This window comes from Neomonachus schauinslandi, chromosome 7 (assembly GCF_002201575.2).
Source record: "Neomonachus schauinslandi chromosome 7, ASM220157v2, whole genome shotgun sequence".
NCBI classification, from domain to species: Eukaryota; Metazoa; Chordata; class Mammalia; order Carnivora; family Phocidae; genus Neomonachus; species Neomonachus schauinslandi.
This window is the reverse complement of record NC_058409.1, coordinates 54,827,826-54,853,134: the sequence shown is the minus strand read 5'-3', so window position 1 is coordinate 54,853,134 and position 25,309 is coordinate 54,827,826. Positions and strand designations below refer to the sequence as shown.

General features: G+C 39.9%; 1 protein-coding gene across 1 annotated transcript in view; it reads right to left on the bottom strand.

Annotated features, from left to right (window-relative positions):
• The window catches only part of IQGAP2 (IQ motif containing GTPase activating protein 2), a 293,302-nt gene that overhangs the window by 117,390 nt on the left and 150,603 nt on the right, over nt 1-25,309 (bottom strand). The window contains exons 4-9 of the mRNA XM_044916696.1: nt 22,576-22,653; nt 19,163-19,239; nt 6,842-6,909; nt 6,127-6,240; nt 5,297-5,475; nt 3,315-3,402 (exon numbers count right to left, since the gene is read on the bottom strand). Of these exons, the coding sequence (XP_044772631.1) occupies nt 3,315-3,402; nt 5,297-5,475; nt 6,127-6,240; nt 6,842-6,909; nt 19,163-19,239; nt 22,576-22,653 (604 nt within the window). The remainder of the gene's footprint in view (nt 1-3,314; nt 3,403-5,296; nt 5,476-6,126; nt 6,241-6,841; nt 6,910-19,162; nt 19,240-22,575; nt 22,654-25,309) is intronic.

Genomic DNA, 25,309 nt, shown 5'->3' with positions numbered 1-25,309 from the left:
TTTCTTTCTTTCTTTCTTTCTTTCTTTCTTTCTTTCTTTCTTTCTTTCTCTCTCTCTCTCTCTCTCTCTTTCTTTCTTTCCTTCCTTCCTTCGGGCAGCAAAGCAAGGTTTATTGACCAGTAGTAAAGTTTATTGACAGATAGCAAAGTTTATTGAGTGATAGAGTACAAAGCTCCCAAAGAGGGAGGGGACCCCAGAGGGTTGCCCAAGATCTGAATTTTATTTTATTTAATTAATTAATTTATTTTTTTATTTTTTAGGATTTTATTTATTTACTTATTTGAGAGAGAGAGAGAGCATGAGCAGGGGAGACAGGCAGGTGGAGAGGGAGAGGCAGACTTCCCCACTAAGCAGGGAGCCTGAGGCGGGGCTCGATCCCAGGACTCCAGGATCACGACCTGAGCCGAAGGCAGACGCTTAACCGACTGAGCCACCCAGGCGCCCCCCAAGATCTGAATTTTAATAACCAAACCAAGAGTGCCTGAAACAGGAGATTCCTCATAGTTTTCAGAAAACTGAAGAGAATTGCTGATGAACTGGGAGAATGAGCGGGCAACTGTGCCACCAGGCAACGGCAAACTGGACAGAAACAGCACCATTCTGCCCCATAAAGAAGGTTTCAGGGGCGCCTGGGGGGTTCAGTCAGTTAAGTGTCCCACTCTTGATTTTGGCTCAGGTCATGATCTCAGGGTCGTGGGATCGAGTCCCATGTCGGGCTCTGCGCTCTGGGTAGGGAGCCTACTTGGGATTCTCTCTCCCTCCCTTTCCCTCTGCCTCCACCCCACTCATGCTCTCTAAACAGATAGATAAAATCTTAAAAAAAAAAAAAAAAAGGTTTCAGGATAGCAGAAATAACACAGACCCATAGATTTCTAGAGCTTTTCAAGGGTTAGTCTGTCTCCCTAATACATGACTAGATTGCAGCTAAGATTACTCTAACCATTTTAACAGATGACAATTCACCTTCTGTAACTCATTCACAAGGAGCTACCCTCCATAACCTTTCTCCTGAGACACATCATTCAATAGCAGGAAATACTTCCAGCCAATGCAATCTTCTTAGTTACACCCACCAAAAACTTAAACTTCTTCTAAAGGACTCTAAGAACCTAAACCTATTTTTTCTGTTGTAAGAATTGATGCAGCCAACAAAAAAAATCCCAGAAAGGAAGGTCAGTGGACACGCGTGGCCTCTGCTATTCTGTGAGTGTCACCCACGGTCTCTCAGCTGTGTCTGTCATTATTCTGGAAAGGATCCTGCTTCCCCTCTGAAAACTCCATTTTATGAGTTTGCACCACTGGATGGTAAAAGAGTACCAGAAATCATACCCTTAAGACATTCTTTATGAACCATTTCTTCTAAAAAAAATAAAGTGAGCTGTCCCCTCTTTTATACTGTGCATTTAACCAAACTTCCAGCCCTGGTCTTAACAGAATATGTCTTGTAATGAATGGAATGCATGGGCCAAACCCAAAGTTAAATGACTGCAGGTCAGACAAAGCTGAAGCTTCCGCCGACAGATCCGGTGACATTGCTGTCAAAACTGTCACTTACATCACTTCTCTGGCTATTATGAACGTAGACACCTTAACATTTTAGTATAATAACCTACAGGGTTGAGAAAAAGCTTGTCAAGTAGCTATACTCATATATTTTAAAGCATAGAGTTGTCTTATTGTCATGTCACTGATTAAAATATACTTTAGGGGTTTTTCAAGACTCTTCTTAGTTCCGCTTGACTATAAATTTTCAGATGGGGAGAGATAAAAAAACTTCAGAATCATCATGTTCTACACACTTAAAGCCATCAAACACGGCAATGCCCTTCATAATTTAAGCTGGTTATGCATTAGTGCAAATCATCTTATACCTTTTATTTAAAAATGTATAAGCAACGTGGCATTAAATTTGTGGTCAGGAAATTATGTCAGTAAGTATTAAAACATTTATACAAGGCCTTTTATTTAAAATAAATAAGAAACCTGTTTTAGTGGTTATAAACTTTTCAAAAATAAAGGATGGCAGATGGCTATGGAATCACTTCTTCACTGAGTTTATGGACCTCAGCTGTCTTGCTGGGAATATTAATTTCTTCCTGCAATTCATTTCTGTCAAGCATAATGAAATTCTCATCTTTCAAACAGAGCAGAAAGAGAAACTTAAAATTGTGTTTCATGTATCATCACCAATAGGTTAGAAATTAAATAAGAATAAAAGAAGAGGAACATGCATTCTACAGTGTTAAGGTGTTCCCTTAAAAAGAGTTACCGGGAGCTCTCAGCAGTTTTGTGTGTGAGGGAAATTCTCAAACCTACTCAGTTGTTAACTCCTAGATGTTTACATCAATTTTCTCTGGGCCTCCTTAATTACTGTTTGAACCCTTTGGATAGGTCTCTACCAGTGACTTGGGAGCAAACTTTATGGTAAAATCTATAGTTTCTTTGAAGGTGTTAAGAACATTCAAAGCTCATCTACGAGGTTGAATCAAAGAGAAAGTTTAGGAGTGTTGTAATTAGTGGATACTCCCAAGTTTAACTTTGGCAGATGGTTCACATGCTTTATTAATGGGCTAAATGATCTTTCACGTATTTGTTTTTTGTGTATATAGGGGCTCTTTAGGTTGCCCTAGGGGAAATAAATGTCAGGTAGAATTCCTTACTGCTTCAAGTGAAACCAAATTTTATTAGAGAGGGGAGAAGAGACTAATAAGGAGATTAATGTCTCTGAACTTGCATATGCTCATTTTAATTACCTGAGTTTTCTGACATAGGATTCAAACCTGTCACAATGCAATGTCATTGCCTATCCAGTCTCATTGACTTGCCAAAAAAAACTATACACGCTGTAAGAAAACAGTACTTACAAACTGCAGACTAATGACTGGGAAGTAATAAAGAGCAGAGGTGTCAACAATACCTTTTCAATTCCAAACACTGACACATAATCATGGGCAAGAAATGATAATCCTTAAGTCATAATCTTTTACTAGATAGCCTTCCCTGTTAGCCCAATAAGGGATAGGTTCAAAATATGACATACACTGTACCTATGATAAAACAGGAAGGGAGAGCTAAACTAGCTTCAAGATGCTCTGAGATACTTTGCATGGGCAGTGGAGCAAGATCACCTAAAATTTCCATGGGAAACTGCCAGACCATGCACCATAATTAAGAACAACACTGACACTGAGTGGAATTTTCATCACATAAGGCAGTGTTACAAGGATACCAGCTGAGAGTCTTGGTGAGATTCTGACGAGGAGAATGTGTGTGTTTTAGCAGGAGCCATTTCCTTCATGCAATCCACTACTTACTGTTGACTTTATTGATGTTGCCTTGGATTTCTGCTTGGGTCAGCAGTTCTTCATAGGCATCTCTTTCTTCTTCTGAAATACAGTTATTCTACAAAACAAAGTCTTCACTGATTCCTGAGGTTAAATAAAATATGTCCAAAGCTCGGTATTTAAAAGCAAAATGCAAAGAGTGAGAAAAACCATTTACTTATATTCATTTGAATTCAATATAAGCATTGAAGAGTGCTCGCTCTGTGCAGGGAACTAGGGTTAGATAGGCCTGGCAAAGACAAACAGCAGCCCCAGTGACTCTCTGAAAGGGCCTGTCTAACGTGGCAAACACCATGTTGGACCACTTGACCATACTGCCATTTTTTGGTAGACTGAAGTCAGTGGAATGTTGGCAATTTCATTTGATTCAGTCTAATAAAACTGACACCATGAATAACAGCTATACATAGAAGAGAATACATTTTAGAGGAGAAGTACATATTTAGTTGGAAAACAACACTTGAAAAAGAGAAAACAATTGAGGAGGGCTTGGAGGAACAGAGCGATGTTAAGGGCAGAGCAGGGAGCAGGATGTAGACCACAGGATTTGGTCACAAAGGTGAGACAGCTTGGCACGCTGGGCTACAGCATAGAGCGTGTGTTCGGGGTTAGCCAGAATGATGGGGAGGTTGGGTGGGCATTCTGGAGGCTTCTTAAAGCCAAGCGAAGGGCCTATACTTAACTCGGTAGGCAGTAGGGAACCCAGGGAGCTTTGTGGGGGCTGACATCTGATCTGTAGCTAAAGATTAAATAATTTTGCAATCTCTAGCTCTGAGAGGGATTGGCTTGCAGGATGGGAGGAAGCACGGCCACCTGTAAGGAAGCTGTGCAAGAACACTGAGGCACGGTTGGGAGGGAGGGCTGGGGCCAGAGTGGTGAGACTAGAAGGTGTGGGACAGATGTAAGCCTGGCAAGAAGAGGCAATAGAATGCAGTGATGGACAGAATACAGGAGTGGTGGGGGGGGCGTGGGCAGAGTTCTAAAACATCGTAGCAGTCATTCCAGAGGCAGGTCAGCGAGAGGCACGTGTGTGAGAAGGGCACGGTAGAGATGAACACTCTTCCTAGGTGATGAGGGGCAAGGTGCATGGGACAGAGAGATGAAGTCATCTGGAGGAGCATTCGAGGGGCCTGGTATCAAGCTGACGGCTGATTTCCTCAGCAAGTGGATGAGCTTGTCTGAGGAGGAACAGAGACCGAAGTGACTGCAGGTCAGGCCTTACAAAATCCCCGTACGCAGAGGCAGGAGGGAGAGGAGACACTGAGAGATGCAGAGGAGAACCTTGGCAGCCGAGCAGCCAACACTGAGGCAGGCGGGCAGGGTGGGCAAGCGTGCCACATGCAGGCAGAAGCCACCAGGTCAGAGAAGGCAGTAAGATCAAGTGGGAAGTTTTGCTAACGGAGCTGAGGCTGACATGGCAGGAGCTTAAGGAGGAGAAAGCTGGCCAGGAAGTGGAAGCTCTGTACATCAACAAAGTCCTCAGTAACGCTAGAGGGAAGGCAGAAGTATCAAGTCAGGGTCAGGCTGCCTTGCAGAGATGGGAAGGCAAAATGTGAGAGTGAATTCAAAACACCAGCTCTCAGCTTCACCACACCAAATCAGGAACCTCTATCAATAAATCTACAGGTGACCCAGCTAATACAAGGTCTGCAGGTGATGCCGAACAAGGCAAGATCTTGAGCCATTACTTCCACACTTCCCGGGTAAGTAATAAGTCTACGACATGACCTTCAATCCTTGTAGCCTGCAAGAATCAGCAGAAAAGGAAGCCTTCTTTCTTTCCATAGTGCAGGGTCTGCTTTGCCCTTCACATTCCAGGCAAACCAACTGCTTACAGCTGTACAGACCACTGTAGAGACCACTGCCAGGTGATCGAAAATGATCGCTTGTAACCTCAAGGCTTTTTCAAACTAGCCACTCAGAGCCGTGTTACTGAGAATCTAATTACATACCTTCAGTCTTGCATTTTCCTCTTTCCTTTTCTTGGCTTCCCAGAGTTCCTTCTGGTATTCCTGTGCGAGGCCGTCATCTACTAAAGTTAAAACTGCATTTGGGTTTCTTAACGTTTTAATGGTTTGTTCCGCTACTCCTTTTTCAATAGCTTCATTAATGGCTATAACTGCAGCGTGCACTGGGAAGAGGGAAAAAAAGGATTTTCCTGAGCCAAAGACAACATGGACAGTTGCAGGGACACTGCATGAATGTAAGCAGTTTTACTTTCTTCTCTGGCTTCGAGTTAAAAAGGCCAAATAAGACACCCTAGACACTTCACAGAGCACCCCTCTGACAACCTCTCCACTTGCCCATCTCGCTCGGGTCCTGTCTCAGCATCCGCCATGTCATCCCTATGAATTTATGAATGGCTAAAATGAATCAAGCCCTATGTCAACCCCCGAGGGCTGAAGGGGTATGTGGACATTGTTAAAGTACCAGTTTGTTTCCAAATGATACTGGCAATGTAACCTGCAACACTTAAGGATAATATAGCAATATACTCTACCACTAAAATCTGATGACACACAAACAGCAAAGAAATATTTTGAATAAAGGTATTTCTGAAAACTCTTATTCACATTGCACATGTAGATGTTTAAAGTCTAATAAATCAATTACATGGTTATATTCTCATATGCTCAACTTAACCATCTACAATACATACAATAAAAACTTCAAAAGGGGGCTGAAAGTATCTTCTAAATATTCCTTCTTGTAACCAAAATCAAGAAATAAAGTATAGGTAAGTCTCATGTCAATAGTAAGCTCTGATTTTAAATAGACTCACAAGCAGCTTCATCCACTGACAGTTCATTAGCCAGAATCCCACCTATTTTGCTGAAAGATGGCATTTGTATTCCATATTTCTCAAGTTCCTTTCTCATATTACTAATTTCTTCCTCTGAAAAAGAACAACAACAAACAATATCAAAGAAAGACACAGAGATGGAAACAGGAATGAATATATTTACATCAAGAAATGTCATCATCCCACGGTCTCTCTCCCAGAAATCCGAGGCTTATTTTTCTGAATAAAGAATATTAAAGGGGGCATCTGGGTGGCTTAGTCGGTTAAGTGACCGAGTCTTGATTTTGGCTCAGATCGTGAGATCAAGCCCTGCAGCATTGGGCTCCACGCTAGGCATGGAGCCTGCTTAAGATTCTCTTTCTCCTTCTCCCTCTGCCCCTCCCCAACGAGTGTGCACTCTCTCTAAAAAACAAAAAACAAAAAAGAATATTAAAAATGCCATTATTTAAAAAAAAAAGGGAAAAAAGTGTCTTCATCCAGAAGGTGGGGCATTTCTAAACAAGAACCTTAGGAAGAAGTCAGCCTATTTCTCATTTCACAAATGTGGTGAAAGGAAAAGTGGTCGAATACAAACAAGATAATAAAGTTTTCTCCTCTGATCAATATAGAGGAAAAACAGGAATCGATGCTATCAAAAGGACAAGTATTGATACATTTCTTAGTAAAATGACAATGTAAAAATAAAGAGTAATACCTGTGAAGTCTACTTTTCCCAACAAATCCTGGATCTGGGGTGCTATTCCTAGTTTGAACAGGTATAAACTGAAAGACAGAACATAAAATTATCAGTTCAGAAGTTTTATCATCATAAATCTTAGCATTAAAAATTACTTAAGTCCTAAGGGCTTTTTTAGTTGAGAAAGACCTAAGAGATTATCTCATCTAATCCATTCATTTCTTAGGTGGAGAAACTGAGTCCTGAGGTAACAGTCCCTGACGGACAGGGACTACAATCATAGGCTAAGTCCCAAGGACCAATCTTCTTCAGTACATGGCATTTCCATAGGGTCAACTAATTCTCTACTACCCATTTGTAAGGAGAATAAGAAACACAATTAGTACAAAATAGGCAGTAATAAATCCAATGAACATTTCCTTGGATCCTCCTTCTATGATTCTTATTTTGTTGAAAGTACAGCTCAAATTATATTTTCCTTTTCAATATTCCTTGAAGTACCACATGCCCCTTGAGGACCTATTTGTTTTACATTTTCTGAAACAAATAGAATGGAAAGACTATCAGCAGATGGGGTGATAAACCACGATGTGGGCATACTACTAAGTGGAAGATGGAAAATAAATTGTGTGTGTGTGTGTTTTTGTGTATTTAAAACCCCTTAGGACGTAATGATGGTATGCACTAACCTACCCATAACTTGACAAAAAGAGCAGAGGGCTGGCATCTAAATTTTACCAAATATGCAAATATGTGGTTATATGGCTTTTTCCCATTTAATCACTGAACCACAGTTTCTTTCCATAATGATTTAACCTCCTCAGCCCCGAAGAGTAATCCTATAGACCAACTAAAAAAAAAAAAAATCTGTATTCACTTTATCAATTTTGATAGGTTTTTAGTTTATGAGATTTTAATTAGAAGTTAGAAATTATACAATAACTTATATGACAAAATGAACTGAGAATGATTTCACTGGCTTGATACATTTCGAGATCATCACTTTAGATGCTGAGGTGAGATACACCTGAGGAGATTATAAAATGTATAAAATTTCATTAAAGGAATTCAAGATCAAGCCTTTTTAAATGGTATTAAACTCTTAAAATGTATGATTATTTAATTTAAGGAGCATGTATTTAAAGTGACCTTCATTGGTCATTTCTGTAAAACACAATCATTTAGAAAAGTAACACATGGTCAAAGTTAAAAATTAGTGATTCATGGCTAAAATAAAAATTATATAGCAGAACATCAAAGTTAAACACTAAATATTTCAATATAAAGACTTTTAATGTCTTTTTTCCTGGAAAAACTTATTCCATAAACCCACAGAGTATTCATAATATGAACATAGCGTATTTTTCCTAACCAACTGCATTTAGACGGTCACTAATTATTCCCCATCGCAAATAATACCGTGATAACCTACCTATATACAGATACCTCTTTGTGCATACATCGTATTTGTTACAATAAATCCCTAAAAACAATACTGCTGGATTGAAAGGATATACGCACAATCAAAGCTTTCAGTATATAGTGTTAAACTGTGTTCTAAAAAAGAGATCACACTCATTCTTTGTGAGTAAAGGGTTAACAAAACCCCGTTCCCTTCTGTGAAAGAATCTGACTTTTCAATTTCTAGCTCTGTTCCTCTAGGAACCTGATAAAGGTACACTGATAACCATATTAGTAAGTATCACTGCTGAGGAGAAAAATAACCCCTCATTGATAAATGATTTGAAGGGATTATAAATACCTAGCAGGCATCATATGCTTAGGTATTCCCGAGTTTGGTGACTCTTCTAACTCCCACACTCCTTGCAGGAAACTGGGAAACCCAATGGGAAGGTGTTACAATAGACCATGGCTCCAGGGGGCTGAGGCTCTATAGCAGGGAGGCTCCTGTACCCACCAAGAGGAGCGTCACTTCTTAGCACCTAAGCTGTCACCTGGGGTACCAAAGGAAACAGCTTTCAGATGGCTGTTGTGGGCAACTATGGGGAGTGTCATGAAGTCTCCCACTGAAGAGCAAGCACTTGATGCTGTCCTTCCAGCTGATTGATTTTCCCGGCTTCTCGATCCTTCTGAGCAACTAGTACCAGACATGGTTTACGGCAGTCAGGAGACACTGAATGCTTAGCTAAACCTCAGAACCTGCTGAAGGGTGTGACCTTATTCTACCACATGAGAACGCCATTTTTTTGGTCCACTTACCACAGAATACTAGCAGTGAAAATCTTGCAAATCTGATAGCCAAAAATGTTATTTAAGTCTGCATTCCCTTTTGTTAGTTCTGAGGATAAACATTTTTTCAAACACAAATTGTTCTATGTCCCTTTCTTCCAGGAAAAGCCTATTAATGATTTTTTGAATTTTAAATATTTTTTGGAGGGGGCGAGTTTACTTTTCTTTGGTTTCTCCCCTTTTCCCTCAAAACCACAACCAGAGAACAAAGAACAAATGACATTTTAAACATATGGTAACTGTAATTTTAGTACTAAATTCCAATATGATTTTCGTATCTTACGCACAGGTGGAAAACGTATTAGACTCTGAACATTCTTCAGTATAATATAGGCATTATGTATTCATAATTCAAAGCTAGAAAGACAGGATACATTCCTTAGTTTATTTTATTTATTTATTTTTTTAATTTGACACAGAGAAAGAGACAGCGAGAGACACAAGCAGGGGGAGCGGGAGAGGGAGAAGCAGGCTTCCTGCCAAGCAGGGAGCCCGATGTGGGGCTCGATCCCAGGACCCTGGGATCATGACCTGAGCCAAAGGCAGACGCTTAACGACTGAGCCACCCAGATGCCCCACATTCCTTAGTTTAAATTCTAGGTCTTTAGAGATACTCAGGGATATAAAACTATTTACACAGCCTCTGAAGCCTTTATTACCTAAGGTTTACGCCAAACAAGTCATTGGGATTAAAACTAGTAGGCTGACATTTTCAAAACTATAATATTTTACGAACCACTTCTCAACTCATTATTACATGGAAAAAATATTCCTGTTAAAAGGGAGCCCACATCATGCGGAACAAATGAAATGTCAACCTCTTCAACAGTTCCTTTGTACTAACACGTACTACAAAATTAAACAGAATTAAATGGATAGGTATGGCAAAGCTGCAAAAGAATTCTAGGAAAATAAAAGCCACACATTAAGAAATGACAAAAAAATCATTCTTTCTTCAATTTCTTTCACAGTATCTGATTTGCATCTTTCTCTTCTCTTTTTACAACTAAATTTAAAAATATACACGAACTAATCTACAAAGAAAATATAAACATAATTTAATGGGAGAAACTTTGAAAATGTGACAATAAAATTTAAGTAGGAGGCATCCATAAAATGTCTTCTAACAACCAATTTTCTATCTATAATTGCTTAACACCGTGGGGGTTTTTGTTTGTTTTTTAAAATTTTATTTATTTGAGAGAGCGAGCAGAGCGGGGTTGTGGGGGAAGGAAAAGCAGAGAGAGAGGGAGAAGCAGGCTCCCCGCTGAGCAGGGAGCCCGATGCGGGGCTCGATCCCAGGACACTGAGATCATGACCTGAGCCGAAGGCAAATGCTTAACCAACCGAGCCACCCAGGTGCCCCATTTTTTTTCTTTTTAAGATTTTATTTTTAAGTAATCTCCACACCCAACGTGGAGCTCAAACTCACAACCCCGAGATCAAGAGTTGCACGATCCACTGACAGAGCCAGTCAGGTGCCCCCTCCAATTTTCCTCTTTCTTAATTTTAGCTTTGTTTTTGTAAGCTTAAGTGTTCAATAAGTACTTGTTAAGTAGATGAGTTGAATAAATTACCAATAGCACCTATTTTCATATTTTCCTTTATTCCTTGACTGTTACTGCTTCTTGTTGAATCTAATGCCACTTTCAGAGGGTTGGTTTCCCTCAAATGTCTGGCATTTCCTGATCTGGGGCTCATCTTGGGGCTTGGGACTGGCTTTCTGTCATTGTTGACCACAGGTTCCCAGGACAGGCGCCAGTTTTAAGGAGACCCTGTGGGAATGCGGGGCTGACACCACGAGGGTGCCCCCTGTCTTGCTTTGTCACATCAGGGCTTCCGGGTTAATGCTGGCTTTGGGATTTCTTTTTCTGGCTTGCCTGTAGCAAGCCCCAGGGCAGCTCTTTGCTCTGCTGCATCCTGGGATTTCTGAGCTGTGGTCTTCGGTCTTGTTTCCCAGTCAATCCCATCCCGTCTGTGTGGCCAGTGGATAGCATTGTTTCTTACGGTAAATGATTTTTTTTTTAAATTACTACTTTAGTAATTTCAGGTCAATTGTTTTCACATTATCTTCTCTGTTTATCCATTCACTTAATTACTATGCATGGAATATCCACTACATAAAAAATATTTTTCTCTGCTACACTGTTCCTAAAATAAACGTGTTTAGGCTTCCACAAAATACAGGTTTGTTGGTAACAGGAGCTATAAGTATTACACAAAATAAAAGTACTAATTTCCCCCTGTGGTACTGAAGAAATTAGGTGGCTATTTCCAATTACACTTTCTACTTCTCCATTGTACGCTGTAATACTAATATAAATCCTACTGTAAGCCAACATCCAGGTAACTTTTAAAAGTTACCACAAGGTGGTGCTGAGAAGTTACCTTTTGGATCGAACAATCTTGGCTTTTAAAGTGATTTTAAAGAAGAGATTTTCTGAAATTGGTATGAATCAATTAGAAATCTCATTTGCGTATACATACATCTACCAAAAATGTTTAAATGTTAATGTATATTTTTTATCTGGCTCCCATTTTCTACATTTATTGCCTCCAGTGTTGAAGCTTAAATTATTAGCTTTTTAAAAAATGCCACTTTTCACTGTGTGGGAGTTTTATAACAAATCTCTGCGTGGGAGGCACTTCCAAGCAGATTACTCAAAAGGGCAGTTTACTCAGTACTTACCCACTATTCCCATGCCTAGAAGAATCAGCCATAGCAGCCCACTCCTTCCCAAGCATTTAAATTCAAATGAGGCCATTCACTACCTGAAGCCTATAGGAAATCCAGAGTCTTGATCTTAAAAAAAAGAGCCTGTCCAATATAAAAGACACCAATTTCTTGGAGCTCTTCAACACAACTTTTTAAGCACCTTTCGTGCCTAAGAGCCAATACAAAGGGCTAAGGCAGTTCTAAAGGAAGCCAAGGAAATGAACGTCACCATCCCTTAGCTTTCCCCAAATAAGAAAGTACTTGGTGTGGAATAGGGAGGCTCTTAATACTCCAAAGGGACAGCACACTTGTGTAGCTTAGAGGCCAGTTACAGAGAGGTTGTCCTGAGGTAGCTAAAGCCTCTCTGGTCCACGTGCTCCCATTTGTACAAATAATATCAGTTCAAGTACAGGAAGCAATAAAGTAAAAAAAAAAAAATACTATCAGGGCTTTTCCTACTACTTTCAATATACACATTAAAAGGTGCTATAGTAATGAAATGCAAATTTACAAGGTAGGAGCTGAATTTATTTCAGCTTTTCTGCATCAAATCATGTGCAGTTCACTTTATGGTGTAGTATGTGAGATGAATGCTTATAAATCAAAGCCTGGGGGCTAACCAGAAAGACCATGGGACCAGTATCCTAAGACTCGGATTCTGGCTGCCAGGCTGGCCCCAACTAGATGTGTAACTCTCAGCCCCTCACATAATCCACTGCTTGCAGTCCCCTCATCTCCGAAATGAAGACCTGGACAAAAGAAACTTCTCAAGGTCTTTCCATTTCTGAGGTTCCATGATTTCTCATTTTAAAACTTCCTGAAATTAACAGCTGAGTAGCCTGTGCTCAAGTTCAGGTTGGATGCTGTCTTTAGAGTTTTCTTAGTAGTATGGAAACACGTGACTCCTTTCTGAGGCCAACGACTAAGCCAGTAACAGCCCAGGACCTGGTGTCACACAGCCTAGTTTTGAATTCCAACTCCACCATGTACTAGTTGTGTGACCTTAGCCTCTCTGTACCTCAACTGCCTTCGTGATAAAATGGGATTATTAAACGTATGGACCACATAGGTATATGGTGAGGATTAAATGAGATTTTACCTGTAGAGTACTTTGAACAGTACCAGGCATATACTTGTTTTTATTATTACTATGATCTTGTTAAATAAGTGTGTCCTTTATTAATAACCAATTAATAATAATTAACAACTTCCTAAGAACTTATCACAGCAGTTTCCCTATTTTCAACACTAAGAACCTTTTACTATTTTCCCTCACTGGCTCCATGTTTCAAATAGTTTTATCTAGAGAACCAAATTATTTTTCCATCTTAACCACATACATCACTGCCAGTATCATGTCAAAATCCAGGGTTCTTCACCTAATATTCAATCAAAAATAAAAAGAATCCTGAGGCACCCTTACCCCAGCTAAAATTTTAAAAAATATGAACTCGAGAGACTTAATTTAGCATCAGTGGTGTGTATGTGCTGCATTAGGTGACAAAGCATGGTTCACGGTCTCGAAGAGCTTAGAATTTAGCAGGACAAGAAGATAGAGTCCTGATACTATTTCAGGATAGGAAGAGGAGGAGAGAGTACGGTCTAGAGTGTGGGGAATTTTGAACAAGGAGTGATCTGGAAGCTACATAAAGTGTCATCATCCCTCTCATCTTAATCCCAAATATTGCCATCTCCGCATATCCCTCCTGAGGACACAAAAGTAGAACCTGCTCTTTGGGTTAAAAACTATTTCTAGGAAGCTTATTTATAAATACAAGTATGTTCTCTGCCAGACCCACCATCAGTCTGGTATAAGCCATCAACTGGTTTTTTTTAAAAGGTAAAAGGTCCTTAGGGCATAGAGTGTAAGACAAAGAGAGTTCGGCATTAAAGCCTGAGGGCCAGATACCTAATCAACCTGGTAAGCAAGGCAGCTACCTGACTGCGGTGTGCTGTAGAGGGGCCCTTCTTCCCTGAGCAATCAGTGCATTTGGAATGACAACTGGTTAATTGGGACTGGGGTCACCAGTGCCATGATCACAAATGCAAGCCCCAAACGTGTGCTATTTTGGCATCATCACTGCATTTGAAAACATGACTGTTGGGGTGGTTGTGACATGATCTGCAGCAGGAGCACCAACCACGACACAGAGGGCAGGCAGGCTGATCTTCAGCTTGGTGCTGTCAGTGTCTTAATGGTCCAAGAAACTTTGTACGGTAAGAAAAGCAGAATCTAAAACCCTAATCTATCAAACGAGAAAAATCATTATGAACATATGACTTGTAAAGGATTCCTTGGAGGGGAGTTGATTTCATGTCTGGAAGCAGAAATAATTACGATAGGACTGGAACATCCTGTTGTGACCACAAAGCAAGGATATTTCCAGTAATGTCAGGGACAGTGCTACAAGGACAAAGGCGCTGGTCCCAAAGAGCTCCCACTGACCAAAGTAAATCAATCCGATCCATCAGAGCAGAAGATACTAACCCTGGTGAAGTCTGTGAAAGGCCAGGAGTTCACAACCATCATCAAAAGAGAATGATACAAAGTGTACAGAAAGGAAATTGTAATACAAGTTGATAAAGTAAGACACGGATAATTACTTGTACTGATTTTAGCAAGATGGGACATATTATTAAAATACAGGTGCTTTGGGCACCTGGGTGGCTCAGATGGTTAAGCGTCTGCCTTCGGCTCAGGTCATGATCCCAGGGTCCTGGGATTGAGGCCCACATCGGGCTCCCTGCTCGGCGGGGAGCCTGCTTCTCCCCATCCCTCTGCTTCTTCCCCTGCTCATGCTCTCTCTCTCTCTCTCTCTCTCTCTGTATCTCTGTGTCTCGAATGAATAAATAATAATAATAAAAAAAATACAGGTGCTTTGTTTTTTCTATATCTGTCTATGGACCATACATATTTTTATACTATTTATATTACACTTATACCAAAAGAGTAAAAACCAGGAACTCCAAGCCAGAGTGTCATGGAAAACCAAGGAAGTGACCCAAGATAAGAAAGGCCTGAAGAACACACAGTGTATGACAGAAACATCCAGGGAAGAAGAGGGTCTGGCACTGAAAATCGCATCATCATCAAGCAGACGGCGGATCCAGAAACATAGTCTGAGATGATAAATCGGCCAAACGAACAATCTACCGAAGAGCAGTAGGTAGAGTCAATCCTTCATCTCGTGGGTGAGAAACCTCCAGAACGCCCAACAAATTTCACGAAAATATTCAAAAGGCATATATAAGCTTTTAATAATGTTAACAGATCAGGCCAATACATCATTATGACAGGACAACGGGTTATGTAACACTGGCCAAGTGAGACTTAGGCCATAAATCATTTCTGGGGGAAGCGGGGTGGGCTGAGGGTGGGGACCAGAATGAAAATAAAAACCTACCTGGAAGCCATATACTGAAAATTATAAAGGTCTGACTGATGCCTGGTAGCCAGGGCCTGACTCACCTTGGGAAAAAGAAGCCAAACTGGCACCATGTTCTGCCTGACAACTGAGCGGTCAGAAGCCAGGTCTATAACCCGGGCAGGTGTGAAGGTCTTTGGTTTTTGGTGCCCTTATGATCATGTCAACTCTGGCTAAGTGTCAATATATTCTAGTCCTGGCATGAGTCAAAATTAGTGCATCAATAATTAAATGAGTGAAACTTGCAGTGTGGATCTTTCAGAATGGGTTTAAGTGTGTTAGCGTGTAATGATATATCCGGGTATTTCATCTGCCCTTAAGGTATATCTGACGTGTTCAAAATATCAGTTCTGCTAAAATTTTTCAACTAATTCCATCTTATAACCAATGTTTAAACATTTAACGGATGTTTTATAAATTGAGCAACAAACAACAGGTAAAAAGTGTTCTTCTTTCTCCAAGCATAAGCGCCCAGTTAAAAAATCATTAGCAGTAACTTGTTAGCAAGGCTCTCACTTCTTGAACTTGTTTCTTTTCATTGCAGACTTTCATACATTCCAAATGAAGCCACAAAAAGAAAACATGCCCTATACACATTTTAAGTGCAAATGCACCAAACAGTCATAATATATCGGTGTTGTGATAATGGGTACGTTAGCTAACGTTTCCTGTGGTATTTTTTTGGAGTTTTCCAATTTTTCCCCACGATGAGAATTTATATTTTTTACTTTAAATAAGAAAAAGATAACAAACATTTCTCTGGAAAAAGAATGAGGTCACCTCTCACTGAGGTGAGTTTTTCTACAGGAAGCGAAGCTTGAGGATTTCCCCTGGGGCTGCTGTACTGACCGTCACTGGCTGCATTTCACTGAGAACATCAAGCTGCACACAAAGGGATCAATGAGTGGCAGGCAACAAGACCAGGGTCAGAAATAAGAGTGAAAAGGTGAGGACCAGGCAGGAGAAACGGAAAGCAGATACAAACAGGAAGCAAGGGCAAAACCCCAGAGGATCCTAATGAGGTTGGTAAGCCCAAATCAAGAAGACAGGGAGCAGAAGAGAAGTTGGTGAGGCTGAGAGCTAACATTGCAGATCACACCAGGCCCATGGGCTGGGGTAGCAGGAAGGTAGTGCCTGGGTACCTGGGGGATCTTTCCATTGGCTCCTGATCTATACTCAGAACCTCTGACCTGCCCAATTCCCTGTCCAGTAATGATGACTTTCTACACCAGCAATGTTGCTGTATCGCCAGCCAGGATATAATGGCCAGACATGTATGTGTTCATTTCCAGCATCACTTCTAATTATTCAGTGAGAGCGAACCCACTGTACTTACTAAAGGGCTCTGCTACCCAGTTCCCAAATGTGTCTTGGCCAACAGAGCAGAATATCAGCCTCATTTGAGTGACTGCATTCTAAACCATTGAGAGAAAAAATTTTGATAGACAAAAACTTTGGATATACTTGAGACTTCTCCATTCTATACCAAGAAGCAGCCATACAGTAAGTTAAGGACAGAGAAAAGTGAAGGAAAGTCTCCCAGGGAATGCTGTTTATTAAGTAAACAGTAAAGATCCTACCTAAGGTCAGATCTGGTGAGGGACAGGCTCAAGAGGAATCTGCTCCAGAATGATTAACAGTAATGGAAACTTCCATGAGTAATCGCATGACTGAGAAAAACAGTCCTAGAAAATATCACACCAACATTCGCATACAAGTGGCAAGAATAAGAAATTGCCTGTTCTTCAATTACCAAGCTGCTGAAGTCATTGTTGAAATGAACACAAACCGATTTGTAAGCCTCAGTGCAGTTCTATATAATTTCTGTGCAAGAAGAGTGACATCACTAGAAAGGAACTTAGCACACCATTTCTTTATAAGCAGCTTAACATTAACGCCCCAGGTGTTGGTCGGGAAATCAATTTAAGCTTGTCCAAGATACTCCAAGAGCATGCCACAGATTTGGAGATTAGCACTACGATGGGTGGATATGATAATGACATTAACTAATGGGAGCTGGCTTAGCAGGTCACAAAAGCAGTACTAAGTGCAGTGTTAAGTGATCATTCTAAGCTCTGAAAAATATTTGACAAGGAATGTTGGGCAACCCATTTGAAAATATTCCTCAAGACAAGCACTTTTGCACAGAAAGCTTTTAGAAACACTGCTGGCATAATGATATACTAGCCACACATGAGGAGGCAGGGACATAGAAGGGATCCCGCCCTCTACGCCATTCTAAATTACTAGAATAAAAAGAAAGGCACCTACATTTGGTCTGTATTTCTAGCAACTGTCATCTTCCAAAGAAATCTCATAAGTACTGATCAGGGGGAAAAGTCAAATTACATGATAGAATCAAAATTCTTTTCTAGTAGGCCAGCAGTGCAATGAATTATTATAGAAACCTTTTCCTTTGGAGAGGAAAAGAGCCAGGAAGAAGTTAATATAAACCTCTACACAGAAGACTCTGCCAGGAAAATGACTTCTAGTGATATAAACACAAGGCAGACGTTCTAGAAGAAATTTAAAATTTAATGAGACATGAAGTCTTCCAGCCATTACCTGCGTGAATGCAAGATGACAGCCATAAACGGATTTTTTTTTTTTTTTTTTTTTAAGATTTTATTTATTTATTTGAGAGAGAGAGAATGAGAGACAGAGAGCATGAGAGGGAGGAGGGTCAGAGGGAGAAGCAGACTCCCTGCTGAGCAGGGAGCCCGATGCGGGACTCGATCCCGGGACTCCAGGATCACGACCCGAGCCGAAGGCAGTCGCCCAACCAACTGAGCCACCCAGGCGCCCCATAAACGGATTTTTAAAATCATCTTTGTTACCATCTAAAAATAACGTTTCTTCCAGTCCAGCAAGATAAAAAATTATCTGTGAACTAGCACAATTTAAGCATTTTCAAAAATTAAGTTACCAAACAATTGCTTTAAATTAATGAATGATAGTATCTTGGGGTGCCTGCATGGATCAGTTGGTTAAGTGTCCGACTCTTGATTTTGGTTCAGGTCATAATCTCAGGGTTGTGAGATTCAGCCTTGAGTCGGGCTCCACACTGGGCTGAAACTTGCTTAAGATTCCCTCTCTCTCTCTCTCTCTTTCCCTTTTGCCCTCCTCCTCTCCTTAAAAAAAAAAAAAAAAATGAACATATCTTGATTTGACTAACTCAAAGCAACTCTTATGCTTCTTATTTACCCTCATGGTGCAAGTTCTATTGAGCAAAGGTCAAAAGAAACTATCCTTGGGCGCCTGGGTGGCTCAGTTGGTTGAGCGACTGCCTTCGGCTCAGGTCATGATCCTGGAGTCCCTGGATCGAGTCCCGCATGGGGCTCCCTGCTCAGCGGGGAGCCTGCTTCTCCCTCTGACCCTCCCCCCTCTCATGTGCTCTCTCTCTCTCTCTCATTCTCTCTGTCTCAAATAAATAAATAAAATCTTTAAAAAAAAAAAATAAAAAAAAATTAAAAAAAAAAAAAAAAGAAAGAAACTATCCTTATATTGGACTTCTTTAGTCTATAATGAGAATTGAAGCAAAATGATAATTTAAGAATATCAAAATTAAAATGACCATTAAAGCTGCTCATTTGATGTATTTCGCTAGATTGGTAAACTAGATCACAACTCAAGAACATGAATATGGCAACATATTATGAGATCCCTAGAAGTTTCAACTTAAATTTTCTCATTATACTTACAGGTCTTTCATTAATTTTCTGGTATTCTGTTTTGAATTAGATTTAAAAAATCAGGAAAAATATTTTTCCAGTTCAAGGATTGTACTTATGTGACAATTTAAAAAATTTGTGCCAAATTCTAAACAACCCAATCCAATAAAAATTTCTTCAGCTTATTTAAGTAACTTAAAATCCCTCTTCTAAAACAGAAACTACAGTTTCATTTAAATCTACTTCCTCGACTCTTAGTTGTATCTTTTTCCCCCACCTCAATGCATGAATGCAGTATATCATTCTCGGTATGTTTTTCCGGTCATAGACATCTGTTGTTTCTGGATAAAATATCTGGAAAACAAAAGAAACAATGTGTTTTATTATGTTCTGCTTTGCACAGTTACTTTAAATCTCCCAAATGATGCTACTTGGATTGTCTTTGCTGTATTTATTTAAATGTAGAGGAACCCCTCCGTTGTTGCTCCCTTTCGCTCTACAGGCAGACCCATTGGTGCATCTGGTCCCCTGACAGCATGCCTCCTAGTGGGCTCAGGAGATCGGGGGATTTCCAGGAGGCCACTGCCAGAAGGCTGCATCCACAAGGCTGGGTGGCAGTTTTACTCCACACGTGGTAAGCCCGGTCAGGCTGTGCTCTCTGTAGCAGGGTCATTCCTGTGACTGCTTACAGGTACCCTAGCCTGAGAAGGGTGTCCAGCGTACAGTGTTTTATTGTAACGTTAAACACCTAGCCTCACACTTGTGTATACAGGTATGCACACACACAACACACACTGATATTCTTTTCTGCTTGAAGGAATACATTTTACCAAATAAAATCTGGAAAGTAAATGAAGCATGAAAGAAACATTACCTATAATCTCACTTCCTAGATTGTTACCATTAGCCTTTTGGTATATTTTCTTCCAGTCTTTTTTCAATATGTGTCTCTTTTTATGTTTATGTCTGTATGTGAAAACAAAACTGTAATACTATAACCCCAGTTAGTATAGTGTTATTATAGTTCCATAGAAGATGACTGTTTTCCATCCCCTTCATTATTCTACTAGAATATTATTTCTAATAGATGTTTGTGATTCTTTTATTTTTTTGAATGATAATTTAAGCTAGTTCTCCAAGGCTGAACTTTTTTTTTGCCCCCAACTTGTCCCTATTAAATTTCACTGCAATGAACATCCCTGTATTTTCTGAACACCTGATCACTTTTTTGCATAAACACCTAAATATGTTTGAACACCGAGGCTTTTAAAACACATTTACACTACTTTTAAACCTGAAACTAAAAGCTTGATAAGAAACAGATTTCAGAATAGGGCACCAAACTTCTCTGTTCCTAAGCACCAAAAAATGAATAATTAGCCTTGAAGCTTCTAAGAAAAAGATAAACATACTGGCATTGCTGGCTTTCAGCAGATATTTTATAAAAGTTGACATAAAAACTAAAATGACATCCTTTATCATATGATAGCACTTGATACTCAAGTGCAATTTTCTACTGGACATTGAAAAAAGCTGAGAAGAAAGCAGCAAAGTTTCCTCAGCCACAATGTAGAGCCACCGAGCGCTTAAAGAAACGTCTGCAGCCTAGGAAACTTCAACAATGTAAACTTCTTTTCAATGTTCCCTCAACCCCGTTTACAGTTACAGCGTCCAACAGAAGAGGATTCCCAGTTCAGAAGAACAGGTCTACTGGGGAAGCAGAACTGAACCCTACGGCTCCCCACTCCCTTTCTTTTCAACAACTTTCTATATTTCTTTATATCTCTCTGTATGGAAATATGTATTTATAGAGATATTGTTTCATTTCTTTTGAAAAATCTTTATGAAATAGGACTTCTTTTAGCAGTAAGATGGGATCAATTCATAGAGTTGCCCGGAACATTTTATTCATCACCGTATCCCCAGCTAAGTTAACACAATGCTGAACACGGAGTAGGCACTTAATATTGGTAAATGAAGACATTAGTAGTGGTCAAATACATCCATCAATCCAGCACACTATTGGTCTCTCATCCCTGCAATGTAATGGATCAATCACTTAAAAAAAAAAAATCAGTGTTAAAACAGCATCTGCTACATGGATCACTTATTTGGCCTAAAGTTAAGGAAAACCTGGCCCAACACACACAATTTGATAAGGTTTAAATCACATCTATGAAACGTAACAAAATTATCCTAATTTAAAGTATGTTGCCTCATACAGGAAAATCCTATTTGAATTCTTTTTCTTTCCTTATTAATCTGTTTACTACCCAGATAGTACTTGCTAAATGACAATCTAGAAATATGAATTCTATGTTATAACTAGTGCCCAGATGGGAACAGCAATTAATGTTCTGGGCATTTTAGGAGAAGGGAAAGTAATGTGATTAAAAATGGAAGGAGAAATCAATATTGAATCAATATTGACTATTTTGAGATAAAATAAGCTGAACTAAATCAGGTATAAGCTCGAATAGATTGAAAAACAGGCCTTCATAATTTACATTAAGGAATTTTTTGTTTTTGTTGTGGTAGGGCTGTTAAATTCAAACCTGGATTAATAATACCACCATCAACAAAGGTCTTACATCAGTAGCCTGTCCCCTTGCCTTCAAGCAGGACCACTCCTACATCACTTCTTCAGAACAGCTGTACATAATAAGCAATAGAAAGAAGTGAACTATTGATACCTACAAAAACCTGATGAATCTCGAGGGCATTATGCTTACTGGAAGAAAGTCAATCTCAAAAGATTACCTACTTCTCAAAATGACAAAACCATAGAGATGGAGAATGGATTAGTGGCTGCCAGGGGACAGGGCTAGGAAAGGATGCCATGTCAAGATCTACTCCTCTGTGGTATCTGTATCTTAACCGTGCTGGTGGTCAAATACATTCATGGCATAAAACTGCATAGAAACACACACACAAAAATCAATGCATATATAAGTAAGGTCTGTAGTCTTGTCAACAGTAACATAACAATGTCAATTTATTATTTTACTACAATTACTAGATGTCACCACTGGGGGAAGCTAAATGAAGAATACACACAGATGTACTATTTTTGTAACTTCCTGTGAATCTAAAATTATTTCAAAATAAGAAGTTTAAGAAATCACTCTACAATTTCTAACAAATGTAATTATTTCCTCATTTCCTCTACTTGTCTATTTGTGTCTCAGGCTTAAGGGCACCCACTCGTTCAATTTAACAAGCTCTGAATATTTGCTGAGTTTTATTTGGCACAGCTATTTCAAGAGGAAGAGCTATAGTCCTCTAGCTTTTAACATTCAAAATGATAATATGATCTATAGTAATACTTTATAAAAATACCTTTGTCATTATAATGTACAGTGATACAATATATGGAAGTATAATACAGAATCTGAAGTTAAAAAGGAGGTGGCTATTTTAAATGAACTATCTACCAGCTAGAGCTTGTTCTGACCTTGTGAATTTATACTCACTTTAACCTAGCTGCTCTCCATCTGTGTACATACTTCATCCTGAGTTCCTGCCATATATTACTTTGTACAGGCCTTTCCATATTTCTGTGTAGTCCTCACATTTGTCGTGCCTGAGTCAACAAGGCCGTCTGCCGCATTACCATATCTCAGTATGCCACATCTTTTTTCACAATGAGGTGTTTACATGACCCCTTTTGGCTTCCCAGTTCAGGCTTACCTTGGGTAGACCAATAGACTCCATTGCCCTTAACCACTGGACCGTATTATCTGTATGTCGAAAATGAAGGCCGGACTTCTAGAGTAGGGATGGGGAGGGGGGAGAAGAAGGGGCCACACGAAAAGTGAGTCATTTGAAACAACTTTTTTTCATTAGCGGGATGTTTTCCAACTGTATTTCTCTTAAAATAGAGTTATTAAATCATAAAACAACTGGAGACACAATAAAGAAGATTGGGCCATCTCAGCAACACTGTTTGTAATGGGCCATTCCAGTTTCCACAATTCACATATTTGAGGTAATTCTGAACTAGAATCTCAAAGACCGTTTAATGTCTAGCACATGCCTCAGGATGTTTGAGACGCGTGTGCACATGTACGCACACATACACACGCACAGTGTCAAGATTTTGGCAACTATGGCTGAGAAACCTAGCAACTTTAGGAAAAACAGGATTTTTAGAAGACTAAATGCCTTCGTCCTGGTTTCTGGTTCTGCCAAAACATTTTTTTGTCTGATCATGAACAGGATTTCTGTAGAAAACCTGGAAAAGGTAGAAAAATACACAGAAAAAAACAAAGATGGAAACAAAAACCACCCCACAGTTCAGGGGTAATTTTAGTATTTCATCCTCCTATGACTTAATCCTAACCTTTGCCTGTGTAAAAAGTAAACCTTCAGTGGAAATGCTTTACAAGACCTGTTACTGTGCGTACAACGACGACAGGCTTTCTATGTCTTCAGCTCTTCTTTACAAACTTCCTCAGCCGCCATTTTTTCCCGCACAGTCTGTAACTGTGGCAACCTTTCCCGTATCTCATCCAGTTTTATCAGGTACTGAAATGTTGAGAGCCTTAACACTACCTTGTATTTTTTTTTTTTAGTTTTATTTTATTTTTTTTATTCTTATGTTAATCCCCATACATGACATCATTAGTTTTAGATGTAGTGTTCCATGATTCACTGTTTGCGTGTAACACCCAGTGCTCCATGCAGAACGTGCCCCCTTTAATACCCACCACCAGACTAACCCATCCTCCCACCCCCCCTCCCCTCTAGAACCCTCAGTTTGTTTTTCAGAGTCCATCGTCTCTCATGGTTCGTCTACCCCTCCGATTTCCCCCGCTTCATTCTTCCCCTCCCGCTACCTTCTTCTTCTTTTTTTTCTTAACATATATTGCATTATTTGTTTCAGAGGTACAGATCTGAGATTCAACAGTCTTGCACAATTCACAGCGCTTACCAGAGCATATACCCTCCCCAGTGTCTATCACCCAGTCACCCCATCCCTCCCACCCCACCCCCCACTCCAGCAATACCTTGTATTTTTAATTAGTTAAATGAGTAGCATGTTATGCATTTTTAAATTTTAATATATGTAAAAACAGTAATTACAGCAAGTTTCATTATATAATATCCAGTAGTAGAGAATCACATTCAGAAAGCCTGGCTCTTCCCATCTTCTCTGACCTTCCACAATCAAATAGTTTATGTAACAGAAAATATTTTTGTTGCTGTAAGACTTATACTTTATGAAGTATAAATCAAATTAACATTAGACAAATGTTTATGCCTTTTTTTTTTTTTCTTAAAGATTTTATTTATTTATTTGAGACAGAGAGAAGGAGAGACAGAGAGCATGAGAGGGAGGAGGGTCAGAGGGAGAAGCAGACTCCCTGCCGAGCAGGGAGCCCGACGCAGGACTCGATCCCGGGACTCCAGGATCATGACCTGAGCCGAAGGCAGTCGCTTAACCAACTGAGCCACCCAGGCGCCCTGTTTATGCCTTTTTAATAGTGGTCAGACTGAACTCTGTGTGTCAAGCACTGTAAGTAAACTATCTCTGATTTTCAAAACACTCTGCAAGGCAATTATCATTTTCATTTTTTAGAGATGAAGAAACCTAGGCCAAAAAGATCAACTAATTTGCCTAAGGTCAAATAGGTGTTAAGTGGCTGAGCTGAGATTCAAGATGAGGTCTCTGAATCTGAAAACCTTCCTTGTGCTAACATTCCCTGGGGACAGAACACAGGACCTAATGATGGTGGATTATTCTTTAGATGGAAAAAATCAGCAATTACTATGAAATCCATAGAGGGAGGAAATAGTGGGGGAGAGGGAAGGAGAGGGAAAGAGGCAGGAGAGGGAAGAAGGGCAAGGGGGAGAGAGAGGGAGGGGGAGTAGGAGGGAGCCCAGAGAATCAAGAGCCAGGTGGTACCGTCTGAGGGTGACTCAGCATAAACAACTTTTACGGAATACAGACAATTCTCAGACATAGCCACTCTGTGACCATGGAGGGACAAGATGGAAACAATTCACAATCACATCAAGACAGAGAAGAGGACCCTAGGCAGCACAAAGTAACTAAACGTCCTGCTGTTCCAACTAAGATGAACAACTGTTTTGATGGATGACAGTCTAGTTCCCTTCTAACTTTTCACCTCCTAGATAAAAAGTACTGAAACACCACAGTGATCCTGCTTCCTGACAACTCCCCAAAGATAACTGGTCCTTGTTTCCCTAAATCCATATTAGAATCACCAGTACAAGCCCAACTCTACACTAAGCCCCTATTTTCTCCTGCTTTTAGTCTCAGGGGTATTTTTTTTTTTTTTTTGTCTTGCCACAACAAGTTTAATAAACCTGATTTTGTTTGACCCTTGTTTGAAGGTTGGTTTCCAGGCAGTCTTCGTCTGGTGGGCTTCAACAATCCAAATCATGAAATGGACACCCT